At 34.4% G+C, this 18,431-nt stretch overlaps 1 protein-coding gene across 6 annotated transcripts in view; it reads right to left on the bottom strand.

Moving 5' to 3' along the window:
- The window catches only part of adgrb2 (adhesion G protein-coupled receptor B2), a 634,025-nt gene that overhangs the window by 169,466 nt on the left and 446,128 nt on the right, over window positions 1-18,431 (bottom strand). For all 6 annotated transcript variants that reach the window (XM_056480419.1, XM_056480418.1, XM_056480420.1 and 3 more), the window contains exon 16: window positions 10,135-10,264. In XM_056480419.1, the coding sequence (XP_056336394.1) occupies window positions 10,135-10,264 (130 nt within the window). The remainder of the gene's footprint in view (window positions 1-10,134; window positions 10,265-18,431) is intronic.

Consider the following 18,431-nt stretch of genomic DNA (forward strand, 5'->3'; position numbering starts at 1 on the left):
CCCATGGACCACAAAACTAGTCACATGTGTCAGTTTTTTTAATATAAATAAATTTTCCATTGATGTATGGTTTGAATACGATAATATTTGGCTGAAATATACTTAAAAATCTGACATCTCAGAAAAAAAAACAAAATAAAATAAGCTTTAAGTCAAATTAAGTTCTTAGCAATGCATATTACTAATCATAAATGGAGTTTTGTTATATTTATAGTAGGCAATTTACAATTTGTCTTCATTGAGAATGGTCATTATTTAACATCACAATGAGTTTTAGCGTAGAAGAAAAGTCTATCACTTTAACTCATACAATAATATTTTTGGCTACCGTCCATGCAACATAAGATTGCACAACATACACTCAAAGTACTCAACGAACCATTAATTATGCCATGCTTTATGCGTCCCTTTATTAATCTGGGGTCACCACAGCAGAATGAACAGCCAACTTATCCAGCACGTTTTATGCAGCGGATGCCGTTCCAGCTGCAACCCATCTCTGAGAAACTGTGGGGGAAACCGGAGCACCCGGAGAAAACCCACACGAACGCATGGAGAACATGCAAACTCCACACAGAAACGCCAACCGACCCAGCCGAGGCTCGAACCAGCAACCTTCTTGCTGTAAGGCGACAGCACTACCTACTGCGCCACTGCGTCGCCCGCCATGCTTCAAATTATTGTAAAACATGCAGCTTTTGGTGTATGTATGTGTTTAAAGACAAATGAGCTGCTGTTCCCTTCAATCTTTACAGAAGAAGGTGGAGCCTTTACAGCTCGTTCCAGTTACGTGCATCAGTTACTCTGAATCAACAAAAACAAAACCCAACATAAGCATCCATTTGAAAGCTTTGTCATGTCTGTTTCTGACATGTTCACAAAAGCCTGATGTCAAGTGAGTGACTAAAAATCGTCTTCATTGTCTTTATCAAATGCACAATCAGTTTTCGACAAAATCTATTAAAGAAGACACACTCACATTGCTGTGTTTGCAAATGTATGCAAATTCCATGTGTGTCAGTATATTAAATCAGTGAAACATCTTCACCCAAACATTTCAATTCACAATATTATGACTCCACCTTTTTATAAACTCCACCTTTTCAGGCTGTCCATCAGTGTTTACTGACACAGAGAATAACTCTTTTTGAAGTGGACATGTGCTTTGTAAGTTTGCAATTTTAAGATGCCGAAGAACTTTAAATACGCTGATAGAGATGTAATGACCAACGCAGAGCCAAGCTAATGGATGGAGACTGTTTGCTAATAGCATCGGTTACTCTGCACTTCCAAATGTCACTGGGCATTTGCACAAAAGCCAATAGCAAGGCAATGACGTCATTATGAGGGACAACAATTGATTCATGTCGATTAGGAAGCATTGACCTACAGCTTTAGGCCTGGGTGACACAGATATGAGCCATCAATTGTTATTTCATTCCTGCCTGTCATTCTTTTACTATCTTATGGGAAGCAACTTGTCCAGTAATGGCATCTCATGGACTATAGAATACTATTAAACCAGTAGTATATTAAAGTATACAACATACAGCTATACTATTTAAGTCAAAAGCACAAACATATTTTAAAAAGAACTTAGTTAAATAATGATATTCACATACACAGTAAAAAAGTGATTAGGTATTTTTCTTTATAAAGGGAGTAAACCTGTTGCCTTAAATGTGACAAGATGGGTTAACTTTAAAACAATGTGAGTAAAGCCATTGTAACTTGGAACTGTTAAGTTGAATTAATTGTTTTTTATATATAATTTCGCACATAATTATATTATATGGGTAATGGGTTCACAGACTTTTTAAAGTAAAGTCAATTAATCACTTTAAAAGTAATACGTTTACTGACTTTTACAAGTTAAGTCAACTAATCGCTTATTGTTTGTACAGTGTACTGAACATTTTACAACAGTCAATGACTTAGGAGGGTCGCACAGCTCTTTTAGAATAGTTAAGAGTTTTTATGACGATATGCACACCAGCGACACCATTCAGCACATGTTCGCCTTGCTTAGCAACATACAGACAACTTAATTAAGACTGGACTTCTCAAGTGCGGCACATTTTGGATGCAATCCGCTTTAGACTTAATAAAAAAAACGGTTAACAAAAAAACCCTGCTTATTTATCAAATGTTTATCAAGCCTCAGTGATTAGCATTGTCGCCTCTCAGCAATAAAGTCACTGTTTTGAGTTCCGGCTGTGCCACATTTCTGTGTGCAGTTTGCATGTTCTCTGCATGTTGGCCTGGGTTTCCTCCGGGTGGTCCCTTTTTCTCCCACAGTCCAAAGACATGAGCTATAGGTGTTTCCCAGTACTGGGTTGAGGCTGGAAGGGCATCCGCTACGTAAAACATATGTTGGAATAGTTGGCGGTTTATTCTGCTGTGGTGACCTCTGATACACAAGGGGCTAAGCTGAAGGAAAATGAATAAATAAATTATTTATCATCAAGCTAATCAAACTGTATGACTTTGTTTCTGGAACATACTTTAGAGTAACCAAACTATTTTGGTGACTTTTGGCACTGTAGAGACTTTTTTCCACTGTAGAGAAAAAAAAATCTAAGTAAAACAGTTTAAAATTGGTTAATTTTGTCTGATCTATCACAATGGATAGTCCACCCAAAAATGAAAAGACCTCATTATTTACTCTCCCTCATGTGGATTTAAACCTTTATGAGTTTCTTTCTTCTGTTAAACACACAATAAGATATTCTGAAGAATGCTACCCATCAATTTCCATAGTAGGTAAAAATATACTATAGACGTCAATCGGAACCAGCATTTTTACAAATGTTAATTAACAGAATAATTAAACTTAAATAGGTTTTAAACAAGTGATGGTTGAGTAAATGATGGCAGAATCCTCATTTTTGGGTGAACTATCCACTGTAAGTGACAGTATGCGACTGCTGATACAAAAACTACCAGTCCAACACCCACTATATAGTGACCCAATAACTGCAGCGCCGCTGTGCCCTTAAGCAAGACACTTTACAGGGACAGGATTTTACTGGATTGCATGTCAGTTTCAGTTTGGATCAGAGACAACAGCTGTTAAACTGTTATTACAAAGCTAATGATATAGATAGATATTTGCACCTATTATAACACTAAATATACAAAGATTTCTGTTTAGATTTCTTTTATTTCCAAGTGTCTTTTGAACGGTCACCAAGAATGCACGTATCTGATTACAAACGCAGATCATATTGTAATCGTCAATCTACAAAATCATTTAGAACAATCAAAAATAACTGTTCTATTTTGTAAAATCATTCATTCATTCATTTATTTTTCTTCTTTATTTATCAGGGGTCGCCACAGCGGAATGAACCGCCAACTTATCTAGCATATGTTTTACACAGCGGATGCCCTTCCAGCTGCAACCTAACACTGGGAAACACCCATGCACTCTTACATTCACACACATACACTACTGCCAATTTAGCTTATTCAATGTGAGCTCCATGCAAACTCCACACAGAAATGTCAACTGACCCAGCCGAGGCTCGAATCAGCGTCTTGCTGTGAGACAGCACTAACACTGCGCCACCATTTCTGAAGTCACTTATTGTAAATTTAAAGCGATAGTTCACCAAAAAATGAAAATTCTGTCATCATTTTCTCACCCTTCACTTTTTTTCAAATACCTTTGACTGTCTTTCCTCTGTTGAACACTAAAGAAGATATGTTTAAGAAAGCTGAAACCCTGTAACCATTGACTTTCATAGCATTTATTTTTCCTACTATGGATGTCAATGGTTACAGATGGTTTCGGCTTTATTCAATATCTTCTTCAGTGTTAGATTAAAGAATTAAGTGTTAGAATAGAGAATAAAGAAACTTATACAAGCATTTAAAGGAATTTGAGGGTGAGTATTTAGTAAATGTTTTTTTTTAGTAAATGTGATCTCTTTAATTTTGTGCCCTCTGATCCATAATAGACACATTTCTAATTTCGATGTAGATTCTGCTGTAACAGACAAAGTTCCATAATTTCCGGGCAGAACATGGAAACTCCACACAGAAATGTCAACTGACCCAGCCGAGGCTCGATCCAGCGAATTTCTTGCTGTGAGGCGACAGCATTACCTACTGCACCACCGCGTCGCCTATGTGCATACATTCATTCATTTTCTTTTTTGGCTTAGTCAATTTATTAATCCAGGGTCACCACAGCGGAATGAATCACCAACTTATCCAGCACATGTTTTACGCAGCGGACGCCCTTCCAGCTGCAATCCATCTCTGGGAAAATGCTATTTCTTGTTTATTTCTTTTTATTCTTTTTTAATTTTTATGTGTCTTTATATGTTTATACTCACAACATCAACAATGTTTTCCTGATTTTTATGATAAGAACATTTTTCGCTCGAACCAAGCTCAAAACTGTCACAAAGTGCCTCAATCGGGTCAAACGCTGGTCAAATCAATGCACGTATATTTGAATTTTGCGGAATCATGGGATTGATCAGATGTTGGGTGCAGTGAAGTGAATTGGAAGAACGCGTTAACCTGCTAACTTCTTGGTAAGTTATGTTTTTAACTTTATTGCATTTTTATAGTTTTGTTATGTGTTTTTTTAACAGCCATGGATGTTACAAGTGGTATTGTGTGTTTATTTGGTTATTTCTACATCATGTAGAATGGCGTGTCTTTATGTTTTGTAACATTATGCTAATAGGGATGATAAGAATCATGATTTGCATTACTGAATTGGCATATGGCTGTGATATACCATCGAAAAAGCTATTTATGTAACACAACTTGATGTGTCCTACCTGTATTACTTACAAACACACAATATTGTATACGCAATGTAAAACTGATTTCTCAAGTGCGTTTTCTAATCTCCACTGCTGCCATATGCTTCCTATTCAAATTTTTGAGTATGTGACCCTTTGATTTTCGAGCGAAATGAATTTCATATCATACATTTGATGGATTATGTGCTGGATCCTTATTACTTTTTGATTTTTGCTTTGCTTTCCCTGGTTAAAAAAACAGCATATACTCATGAGGTAGGTGTTGATGCAGGTTTGCTTGCCTCAATGCAGCTCATTTGCTGGTTCTGACTCCTGACCAACATCTAAACATACCTTACCAGCACATGGTCTTTTTTACACCCTTCAATCAATGTCCATAAATATGGCTTAAGGTTGGACTTCTGAGATTCACATATTTAGTGAGTGTCTCTAAAATTCAGCATTTGTACACATCTTGTAATTCCACTGTATGGTTTGTTTGACAGACATGACAAATAGCAGCGGGGGTACATGATATCAGCACTATAACTGGTCAGATCGCCTGTCAATCAAACTCCCTACAAATGGTAAATTCTGCTATGCTCAATCCAATCAATTCCCAATAGGTAACAAATATTCTAGATATCTTTCACCAACAAAGTTAATGCAACAACATAAATCTGACTTTAAAATGCACTCTCCTCCACTTTTCCCTCCTTTTATTTTAGCATTCCTTTTAGCACTGCAATTTTTAGATCTGGCATTGCGTCCACCTTGTCTCCCTGTACCCAAAGCACAATGCCACCTGTACAGTACTGCACCTTATGGCCAGCGCTACTCTCTCTTCTCTCGTGTGTGTGTGTGTGTGTAGTGTCAGTGGTTCTTCAGCCAGCAGTGTGTGGTCCAGCTCCTGTGTGACTCTCACTGGCCTCTGGCTTTACTCTCTACGCCCCACATTGGCCATTCCTCAGGGCTGTTCTCCATCTCCCAGCATCCCTTTCGCCTGCCATGCATATCAATCACTTTAATGGGGGTGCTTTCAGATGAAAAAAAAAAAACACTCAGCTAAACTAAAGTGGGTCAGTATCCTTTCACTGATGCTGATGGGAGGGGAGGACGGAAAAGCGAAAACGATCTAGAGAGAGATAAATACGCAGATAGAGATGTATAGAGGGAGAGATGTTCTGAAAACAGAGCAGCTGGTGGGCCTGGAGTGGCCTCTCACTTCCATTAAGTGAAAACAGGGCAGAGGGTCAATATAACAAGCGGCTGAATGAGTCATTAACCTGGAAAGCTAAAAAGCCACATCACAGATGTCTAGCTCGGTGTCTAGTCCTTTTAGAGTTGACACATATCCACTCACCACAGAATCAAAACATTAGCTGTACTCAAATAAATAAGATGAACATTATAAACAAAAGCTAAAGCACTTAAATTGTTTACTGCTATTTGTGTTTATGCATGCCAACATGCTTTTAACTTTTGTTTATATAAAAGTTCAGATATTAAAACCCGTCCCAGTGTTTTTGACCATTTGAACAACATTTTATGGTCTCCAGAAATCATTATGAATATCTGAATTTGATAAATAAAGATTATTTATATGTATATATACAGTACAAGAAGATCAAATCCACTCTCAGAGCTTGGATAGTCATATAGTACAGTTGATTTGGTAGTTTAAATTTGCATAAGCAATGGATTCATTGCTTGTTTCTGCAAATCCTTTATGTAGAGATTTTGTATTGTTTCAGAAGATAAACAACAGCACCACAAAATAATGAAGTAAAAGAGAAAAAAATCAAGAAGTGCCAGAAAATTTCACCAATTATGGGAAAGAGTTAACTGTACAGTGTTTTTCAGAGCAGCTTCACAGAAAATGAAAGGACTTATAGACCTTTCTCTTTATTACTGCATGGAGAGCACCATAATGACCAGCGTCGTCCGGTTGTATGCTTAGAACTTCCATTTACAGTGTTTACAACTGGTAAATCTTTATCGAAAAATATTGACAATACCATTTTGAGTGGCTTACGGAGTGTTTCCACAACTTAGATTTTGAAAGATGTGTGTTAAAGCTGTTATACTGATGTCTGATGTGTTTCAAGCGCGAGAGAAAAACGTTCATCTAATTCAGTGTCTGCCTTCAGATAAGATGCTGAAATATAGCGTCAATGTTCCTGACCTGTCAGCTATACTGTACTCAGCAGCTCTTCAATGCACACACACATCATATGCAATACATCACTGCATTATAGAGAAAACCATATTACTGGCATGAAACTTAACAGGCATGTATAGTTAAGCCATGCAGTTTCCAAAAATTAAATGTATGTTAATGATTCACTGATGGCTGACTTGGATGTTGATTCGAATTGGGAGCAGTTTATGTTTCATTTAGTATGTTTGTAGTATTTACCATGGTATGTGTTTTTCTGTCATTTCAAAATGCCACTTTCTTTTTGCTTTTTGCCAATCTTTTAATCAATGTGCTAGTTGGACAGTACAGTACGTGTGTGTGTGTATGTGTTTGTGTGTGTGTGTGTGTGTGTGTGTGTGTGTGTGTGTGTGTGTGTGTGGGTGTGGGTGTGTGTGTGTGTGTGTGTGAATTTCATTTCTTTGGGCTTGTTATATATTTGAAAAAAAGAGAAAATGATCACTTTAGTGATGACGAGGCTCCATTTAAATAGCAGATGTTTTTCATTCCTATTGGATCACATTTCTAAATAAACCATCCAGGAGGTGGCACTGATTAACAACAGGATTAGTTCAAAGACATGAAAAGCAAGTAAATACATCAAAACTATCATTTCAAAGCTGTCCGAATCTGACTGTTTAGACGCATCAAGCTGCAGACCGGATATTTGAAGCATCTTCCTTATGCATACACACAAAGCATAATGGGTAAGTTCTAAGAAAAAGTCTATATGAGTGAAAAAAAGACATTATCACTTGAAGTGTTGTACGGTATATGATGCTCAATAACACATTAAATGTGCCATAGAGTGATTATATGGCTATACCTTGGCATAGCTGAATGATTAGTATTCAGTACATAGACATTAAATACTAAGCTTTAAACTCCATTGTTTAAATCTTTTGCTAGCTGAACGTGAATTTTTGCCTCAAATGTTTGCAATGAGGCAACAAACACGTGTATGTTTGTAAAGAAGCATCAAACATGTAAATTGTTTTATAAAAGTGTATAATGCACATTTATGCATTATGCGGGAACTATAGGGCAGAGATCATTAATCTTCACAACCCTTCCAAATATGGTCAAATAAGACCTTTCCATCCTAAGGCTATTTTCTAAGGTTTGCAATCACATCACTCGCATTCCTTCTACAGAGTGTTGACAGGAGAGAACTATATACCACATTGCATCACTGTTCTCTAAGGCACCTTTAATATTTCGTAATATGTTTGTTCTGGTGGTGTAAATTGAAGGATTTTTTTCTCACTCTGATGGATAAAGCTTGAATTTTGGCAGAAATAACACACTATTACAAAAAAGAGAAAAATGTTTTATGCATTTTGGCTGTTCATCTACATGACAAATCCTTTTGAGGGCCTAAAAATGTTTGAAACAGGCTTCAAAATGCAAGTTTAAAGTTAAAATGATATTCTCTCATTGGCAAAAATGTGATTTTGTGAAAAAAAGTGACTTCATTACGCAATGTACAGAGAATCAGTGAGTGAATTTCAAAAGACCTCTTTTAAGACTTTTTCCAAAAATTAAGACCTTAAAACTACTTTAGGTTTTAACTGGAAACACTGGCAAGATTTTGACTAATAGCATATTTACTAAACATTAATGTAAGAAACTAATCCAAAACTAAAACATTATTCATATACTGAATAAAAATCTATTAAATCTATAAAATCTAGCTAATTCAGCAGGTTGCCGCTTGTAGAACTGTAGAAATAATAGTGAAAATCAAAAAAAAAATCTAGCAGGATTTTATTAATTTCATAAACTACACAGCATACTGATATTTGCAGATTTAATTCAGCCAAACTTTAGCATACAAGCATAAAAATAATATTAATTATATTAAATTTAATACCTTGCAAAAACCTTTTATTACTTTTTAAGGGCCTTAAATTTCACAAATTTCTATACTGATTTATCAACTTTTAATACTTTTTAAGACCTCGCGAACACCCTGATATAATACTCATGTTTAGTCGCATGTACTAGCTAACAAAACCAACAATAGGGGAATATATAACTGTATATGCAGAGGTATGTAATGTTTCTTTGCATCACCTTATAATACAGTAGTCAATATCTGAAGTGGATCATCACCTTTCATTGAAGTTGTCCTAAAACTATTAAACAACACCCGTTTTTGTCCTAGAAAAATTTTGAAAAACTTTTCTTTGTTTCACTTCGAATGTTGACTACTGTTGTTTGGCATGCTTAACACAGTGTTTAAGCCATTTTTGTAAATCTGTGTGAGCAGGGACCATTTAGTCAACATTGTAAAATAAAATTAAATAAAAAGTGAAACATCTAGTACATCATTGTTGTGTAAACGGATCCATATAGTGTCTTCAAAGTCACATAGCTCTTCATATATCATCCTAATGCAATACACTGATTTAATGTTCATGACATTTCTCATAATTCCTTTAGGATGCAAAGAAAGTTTTAAAAAGCAGTATTTATTTGTAACATTATAACTATTTTACCATCACTTTCCATCAAAAGTACCAAAGTACAAAAATAACAAAATTAATTTATTTAATAACATTAAAATATAGCCATATACATCAACGTTTTAAACGTTAGCTTATTTCTTTTTTTAAAAAATCATTAATTTATCATAATTTTTAACACCTCCCCTGATCCCTCACACCTTTATAACCGCAGCTTTAGCAAGATTAATCTCCATAACCACAGAAAAACAACAACACCTCAACACATCAGTGCTTTTAAACTACACCTGGGAGAAATCCCGAGCTAGACAAACCCTGACACATTATGCATACCATAATATATGAAACACCTGCTCCACCATCTGCTTTCATATGAAACCTGCACACTATGGAGGCAAGATCACATCGAAAGTCACGCCGACAGTGCTGATGGTCACAATGTTATGCCCTTACCTCTAAAAGATCCTTAACAACAAAACAATTAGCCAACAACATGCTGCTTCTGATCTTTCTTTAGCCGTAGCATGTAGCATATGTGGAACAGATGGGATACTGACCTTTTTAACAGTAACCAAACGACAATATCCTCAAAGTATGGAAGCATTTATAGTATATATAGTACGTGACTGCCTACATTTCAGGCAGCTAGGCCTCATCTATCAAGGGGAGAAGAAGTGTTGTGTCAAAAGATAAAGATAGCACTCACCGGTTCTTTAGCTTTCTGCGCTAACACTGCAAAGGTGGACAGCTTGCTGCACAGACATTTGGTGTGGGAGACTGCCGGCGATGGGAGCGTTTGGCAGCTCTCTGCGTCCCAGTTTTCTTCGCCAGCCTCTCTGTTGATAGGGTATAGTGACAAACACACACAAACACACACAAAGTGAATGAATGAATTGGGTCATTCCATAAGAGAGAGCAGTAAAGAGTGACCGTATGGTGAATAGTATTGAGAACTTGTCAATGACAAACCCACTCCAAAAGCTCTCAGACAACCACCATTGTCCTCAAACGCACTGGTTCTGCTCTTATAATGGGTCATCCTGTCTGTTCATGGAGTGTTTGGAAATATCTGCTTGTCATACACACTTTTTAGGGCCTCGTCATTGTTGTACATACTTTCCATTGTGATTTTAGTCTAAGTGTACTTAAATGTCCTCAAAATGTCTAGCAAAAGCACTCTGCACTCCAGAGCTTTCATATTTTATTTTGCAAGTTCTTGAATTGTATATGATCATATTATTATAAATACATACAGTATTTATACATGACATTCAGTAAAATAACATTTGACAGATAGTGTTTCCTAATTTGTATATATATATATACAATTGTATATATATATATATATATATATATATATATATATATATATATATATATATATATATATATATATATATATATACACGAGAGAGAGAGAGAGAGAGAGAGAGAGAGAGAGAGAGAGAGAGAGAGAGAGAGAGAGAGAGAGAGAGAGAGAGAGAGAGAGAGAGAGAGAGAGAGAGAGAGAGAGAGATAGTTCAACTGAATAAGTTTCATAATTTCAATGAATTGGGCAATTTAAATTAGATGTAATTTTACATAATACAACATATTAGAAAAAATATATATAAAAAAATGAAAGAAAAAAGCCACTTTCTGTAATTTCACCAATTTGTTAACAATTATATTTTTTCTATTTTTACAAAAAAAAATATCTGTCAACTGAATCACAATGTAACATTATTTCAACCATTTTGAATATCCTGTAAAAAATAATGTTGCCCTAAATCTTTTAGTTGAATCAAATGAACTAAATCAAACTGACTAAAAATATTAGGTAAAATTTGTATAACTGAAACTTTTTGTTGAAACCTGATTAACTTATTAGAATAAGTTAAAGCAACATACAGCTGAAGTCAGAATTATTAGCCCACCCTTTGATTTAAAAAAGAAATATATATTTCCCAAATTATGTTTAACAAAGCAAGGAAATTTTCACAGTATGTCTGATAATATTTTTTCGTCTGGAGAAAGTCTTATTTGTTTTATTTCGGCGAGAATAAAAGCAGTTTTAATTTTTTTAAACACCATTTTAAGGACAAAATTATTAGCCTCTTTAAGCTATATTTTTAGATAGTCTACAGAACAAATATTATGTTTAGAAATGTGTGTGTATATATATATATATATATATATATATATATATATATATATATATATATATATATATATATATATATATATGCCATCTGAAATTTTCTTCTAAAATTAGCATTTTTCTCATTTATTTCACGTTAAAGGCAATGAAATTAACTTATTCATCATTTTAAAAGTAAACTTCTGAGCCTATACACAAGAGTCATAGAAAAATGCTAATTTTAGAAATAAAACATCATTTATATAATCATGTCATGATCACCTATGCAGATCGCTGGAGAACTACAGTTCTACCACTGAACCGAACTACAACTACCATGATGCTAATCATACAACTAACATGATGCTAAGCACCAATCAACACCTGCTGAAACACTGATACACACACAAAGGTGAGGATCATTCTGACTGATTACGAGGACTATATATACAGCACGCACACACATTTCTTTGCTGAGTCTTGTTCGTCTGTAACACCATGAATCGTTTCTTCGTCTAATTCTTTCTGTAATTGATCCTTGCCTTATTTTACTGTTTATATTGATCCTTTGCCGCTTGTACTGACCACTCGTCTGTGACTTTGACTATGCTTCTGGATTTTCCTGTATGTGCCTGATTGCTCCATATTGACCATTCCCTGTCAGACTATTCTCTGTTTAATAAACTGCACGTGGATCCCCAACTCCATTGTCCAGCATCCTACAGTTACACACATAAATTGTTTTGACTATTTGTCATTAATTACATTAAATCATTTTTTTACATTGTATGAGTGTTATATTTTGTATTATTTTTATTTTATATATTTATTTATCCTTTTATTTTACCAGGATACTAATCGATTCATAATACATAATTTATCAAAGACAAAGTCAGCTTTATTGTCAATTCAACCACATGTACAAGACAAACAGAGAATCGGAATTGTGTTACTCTCAGACCCTAGGAGCCTAACATATAATATTAATACAAAAAGTAGAATTTTTAAAAAGAAATTACAATAAATACAATTACACATATAATATAATCTAAAATTATATGAGTTAAAAATAAAAATTTGTAAATAATACAATTACACTTCAGGGCACACGGCAAGGAGTGAGTTGTGCAGATGTTGTGAAGATGCAAAACAGTATATAGTGCAAAAAGTACAGTGTTACTATTTTATATAATGTAGGTAAATGTTACACTGAATATCAATGGAGCATTATTTCACCATTGTTTTGACTTTATTGTGCATTTACTGTGTCAATGTGATGATCTGAACATCAGAATCCACCACATATGCATGACATTTATTTGTTCTGCGTACACATAATAGGAAATGGAAGTGGAATCTACTTTTTGATAATGTTAAATGTAAACTGTAAAGCTTCATGTTGATCCTCAGATTAAACTCACAGCTGAGGCCAGATGGTCGGACTAAGAGGAACTTCTAATTATGGATTCAGCAAACAGTGTACAGCAAAAAGCACAAATGATTAAATATGTGTAACATTCTGTTTCCTCAACTGAAAATGCAAGTTCAAAGCCTAATAAAGTCAACTAAAGCCAGTTAAATGAAGCTGTACAAAACCTGTCACGAGTTGGATCATTATTCAGCAGTAAGGAATGAAAAAGTGCTGTTTTCGTCCATGAATCATTACCACTCTGCCCTTGAGCAAGACATTTAAATCATCATCAAATCAGAATTCCAGAAAAAAATGCACAATTTATCACCTAATGTTATTCCAAAAGGGGAAAACACTTATAAACAGCGTATACTGTCATTTTGGCCTTAAAAAGTGCACAACGAATAATTTCATCTCTATTACCAAGTAATGATGCACCAAGAGCTCTTTCAGTTCACTGAGGTCTCTCTTTTGTATTTGAGCCCTTTGAAGAGTTTCAAAGACTGACTAAAGTGCATCCAAACAGCTTTATTGGATAACCTATAAGAGGAACCTTTATGGTTGTACAAACCTATTCAACACATATGTGAAAAGACTTGCTGATATGTTGACCTTGATCAAGTCATTTCTAAATTTAGCCACTGACTAAGCACTAAGAATAGGTGTCGAGTTTATTTTCACTCACCTATACCCTCAGTGGGTTTTTTAGAGCAGCAAGCACATTATTATTCCAATAGACATCACTAGATACAGATTTATATTATTATATATAAACTCAACAGTCCATGCTAAGCTATGGTTCCATCCAAAAATGCAAATTAAATGTATGCGCAAACTGGAATATGGCATAAAAGATGTGCAAATAAAGCAGCGTTTCCATCCAATGAGTCAAAGAGAACACAATCACCACTTCCTGATTAACTGGTGGCAAATATCAAAAGTAAAAACAGAATTTGCTGTAGGAGAAGCTACGTCAATCTTTTCTTCATTTAATAAATGACTTGCGCCTCAGAAGACGATGCCTACACGCAATGAACGCATGGTGGCGTTTGAAGCCATGAAACGCAGTGCGCAGATGCTCTTGACAGTTCTGGAGGTCATTACTAATATATTAACAATCATACTGAAATGCTTACGCCATTTTAGAATGACCAAAAAAACATTTCAGATGTCTTACAATGTGCGCAGCCTGCTGGTTTGTCCATTCACACACATTTTTATCAATCACATGATCTCTTATTCCTAAAATTGTGATTTTGTTATATGTTCAGTAAAAGTGTTTCTATCTATAGTTTATGCAAAGCAGTAATGTCCTTTTGAAAATAAATTCAAATAAATGCAGCAATTTTGTGTCTGTATTTTATTTTATTTTATTTTTACATAAACTGTACATTTTATAAAGCTACTCTGATATGATCATTAATTTATTTGCATTGAATTTATGCAGCAATAAATAAAATAAAATAAAATAAAATAAAATAAAATAAAATAAAATAAAATAAAATAAAATAAAATAAAATAAAATAAAATAAAATAAAATAAAATAAAATAAAATAAAATGCATGCATTTACTAAACCCATCAACAAAAACATATAACGAGGCTGCAAAGTATAAGGGCAGACCTGACACAAAATAATGCAGTTTCTGCCATTTCAGCTAATAATACTGTCTTTTTTTGTCAATTTGTTATGATTGACTAAATGTTTCTGTTGGAAGAGAACATGTGTTAGTGTTTCGAATAATTGTTTGATTTTAAAACATGTTTGCAGTGTTTTGTTAATGTACTGTGTTAGTTTATTATTGTATTTTGAAAATTCGTTTTGGGATTAAGTTTACAATGTGTGATTTTGAGCATGAAATTAACAATTTTGTCAATTGTGTATTGTAGGTGTGTTGGTGCATTAAGAGTTTAGGAAACTTGTCAAATGTATTGAAAAAACTGTCATTGCCATTGTAAAAAACTGTAATGGGAATCCAGGCCCCTTCCAAAAAAAGAGGAAAGGGGAGCTGCAACAAACTACAGCAAAAGTCACTGATAACTGATTAAAAGCATGTACTGTATATTCATGCTTTCTAAAGGCGAATTATGGATTTGGAGTATGGAAAGCATATGTAAACATGTAAGACAAATGCAATTATTTGTATGCAAGTACTTTAATTCATAAGTAAAAGTGGATGTATTAAATGCTTTCATTTTGAGTTTATAAGTCCACTCAGGCAGAAAAGATAAGATAAAATCCACAGTCACTGCATAATTACAAAAGTAGCTAAATTAAGAGAGGAATTCCCAGGCTTAATTAAAAAGATAGTCTACATAAATAAATAGTCCTTTCCTGTAATTATTCATGACTGTATTCATTACCATTCTGCGTTCCCTCAAGGTCAAGGCTGTTTAATCAAACGTTTTTAAGGCAAATTCACTAAACATTTGCGTCACTTTTGTGTGTAGTAATTTGGGTGCAAACCTAGCCACAATTTCATCTTTTTTCTTTCTTGTCAGTGGCAGCTTTTTATGTAAATGAGGCTCGTTATGGATCAAGCTATATTCAAAAGTGTCTCTCGATTTGCCGGGGACAATTAACTCTGTATTATCGCCAGTGGAATGTTGTTTAAAATAGACGTTTGTGTACATATTCAAGCCACCGTGCAAGCAGTGATTCATCAAATGATGATCAAATGATGGAGAGGCACATTATAATCAGGCATTTATCCAGACTCGCGGTGTAGAGTGCAGTTTCATTATTTCAAAATAATCCTTCACAGACTAGTATTTAAAATCCATAATGCTGCTAAATATGGTCATGCTTAATCCTGTACTTATTTATAAACACATTGAAATACAACTGAATTAGCTCACAAAACATACAGGTATTTTTTTAGAAGAAAAAAATCTACACTGTGTATATGGAACAGAGGTGTTCACTGCTTAAAAACATACAATACTAGTTCATATTTCAAATCAGCAACAAAGTCTGATATTTAGTTTCTTAAGCTTGAATAGAGTTTAATACATAAACATTCTAGGATGAAGCAGCTAATTCATGTGTGAAAAGTATTGATGAAATTTTTTTGCACGTGGACCATCTTTGGGTTTAGAGTTTAAGACAAATTAACTAAAATGAGTAAAATATAAATATCAAAATATGAAACAATACATGTAAATTATAGAGTGAGATATAACAGTATTTTGGTTTCATATTTTACAAGGCCATGATAAAGGTGTCATCTATCAGTGATTATTGGTTGCACTCCTGTTTTCCTCTCAAATATATACTGTTATTAATATTTACAATATAGTCATATGCATTTACAACAAAATGGGTTCATCTTCAACAAAATGCAATCTTCTCACATTTCTTTCTTTCTTCAGTCTGGTCCTTAAAGTACGCCCCAACCCCTACACCTCCAGCCCAACATTAGCATTGATTGGGGAGGTTCTTTTGTCTCCCAAGGCATGAATCTACTAAATATGCATCGCCCATTAAACCTTCCCCTGCATACTCTCTTTGTGACAAAAAATGGTTTACAAAATTTAAGATTGTATTCTTGCTTCAGAAAGAGTGAAACAAAGAATGGCCACGTGATTTTGTAGTAGATATCCTTGAAAACAAGAATGTCTTTTCGAAAGTCTTTCGAAAGAATTTCAGAAACTGCTGATCTACTGGGATTTTCACGCACATCTATTTCTAGGGTTTACAGAGAATGGTTGGAAAAAGGGAAAATATCCAGTGAGCGGCAGTTCTGTGGGCGGAAATACATTGTTGATGTCAGAGATCAAAGGAGAATGACCAGACTGTTTTAAGCTGATAGAAAGGCAACAGTAACTCAAATAACCACTCGTTACACCCGAGATATGCAGAAGAGCATCTCTGAATGCACAACACGTCAAACCTTGAGACACATGTGGTACAGCAGCAGAAGACCACACCGGGTGCCACCCCTGTCAGCTAACAACAGGAAACTGAGGCTACAATTTGCACAGGCTACTTCCAGCAGGACAACGCACCATGTCATCAAGCGCAAATCATCTCAGACTGGTTTCTTGAACACGACAATGAGTTCACCGGGAATTGCATAGATTAAAAAAAAAAAACAGAAGTGATCATACATAACATGTGCGGAGCAAACCAAAAGCATGTCTACATCTCTCTCTCTCTCGCTCTCTCTCTCTCTCTCTCTCTCTCATAAACATTCATTTTTATGTTCTCGCACACAGCGAACGCTCAATAAATAAAAACCCACCTAATGCAATGTAAGTGCAATCTTTCTCTCGCCTTGATCTGCAGATTGACACTTCAGAAGCAGCTGATCTGAGGCGACTCCTATAGTCAAAGCCTCTCTGACGCCAACAGAAACAAAGATGAGCTGGCAGACACGTGCAGGGAATTGTGGGTATTTTCTCGTTAGACTTGGATCGAGGACAGAGCATCAGGTGCAAACCTCGCGGGGATATTCATCAACAGCAGGTGAGACGAGAGATGTGAGGGGACGGATGGGGAAAAGATCATCTAAAACATTGTTTGGCAGGCGAGGCAGATACTTTGCTTAGATCAGAAAACATCCAATTACTGAGATCTCAGAATGAGACAGGTACGCGGCCTGGACAACATCATTTACACTCCCCCGGGACGTTATCTGTCTTTTATATAATATTATACCTGGTGAAGAGATTGTCTTAGGTGTGTTTTAGATGCTGGTTGCCACAATGGGATGCTGGTGCTTCATAGATTAAAGCTTTGGAGTACAGCGTGGGACTTGCAATAGCAAGGTCATGGTTTAAATTCCCAGAGAATGCATAAACTGATATGTGATTAACATACACTTTATATGCAAAGTAAGCTGCTTTGAATAAGGTGCCTGCCATATGTGTTACATAAATGGAAATGTATATGAATGTTATGTGTGCCATGTACCATATAAGTAGCATATGTTAACGTTTTCTGTCAAAAGTCCAGATAGGCAAGGGAAAACTCTACTTGTAAATGTTGAAAATAAAATAAAATAAAATAAAATAAAATAAAATAAAATAAAATAAAATAAAATAAAATAAAATAAAATAAAATGCAATATGCAGTATATATTAAATGTAATAAATGCAATGTAAACTGCTCTGAAAAAAGTAAAATGCAGAAATTTTTATTTCTGCATTTATTATCAATATTAATGAAAGTAGAATTATTCTAAGAAATGCGTGAAGTAAAACATTTATTTAAAATAAAAGAAATAAAATAAAAAATATTAAATTAAATTAAAACATTAAATCTAATTAAATTAAATTAAATCAAACATAAAAAGCATACGATGTCAATACTAAAAATATTATAAATATTTATTTAAAATAAATATTAATGTAAGTATAATTATTGTATAAAGTGCATAAGGTAATAATTAAAATAAAAATTAATGAAATTAAAAATAATAAAATGAAACAAAATAAAATAAAAATTTAAACATGACAAGAATACCATGTAA

This window comes from Danio aesculapii, chromosome 19 (genome assembly GCF_903798145.1).
Source record: "Danio aesculapii chromosome 19, fDanAes4.1, whole genome shotgun sequence".
NCBI lineage: Eukaryota > Metazoa > Chordata > Actinopteri > Cypriniformes > Danionidae > Danio > Danio aesculapii.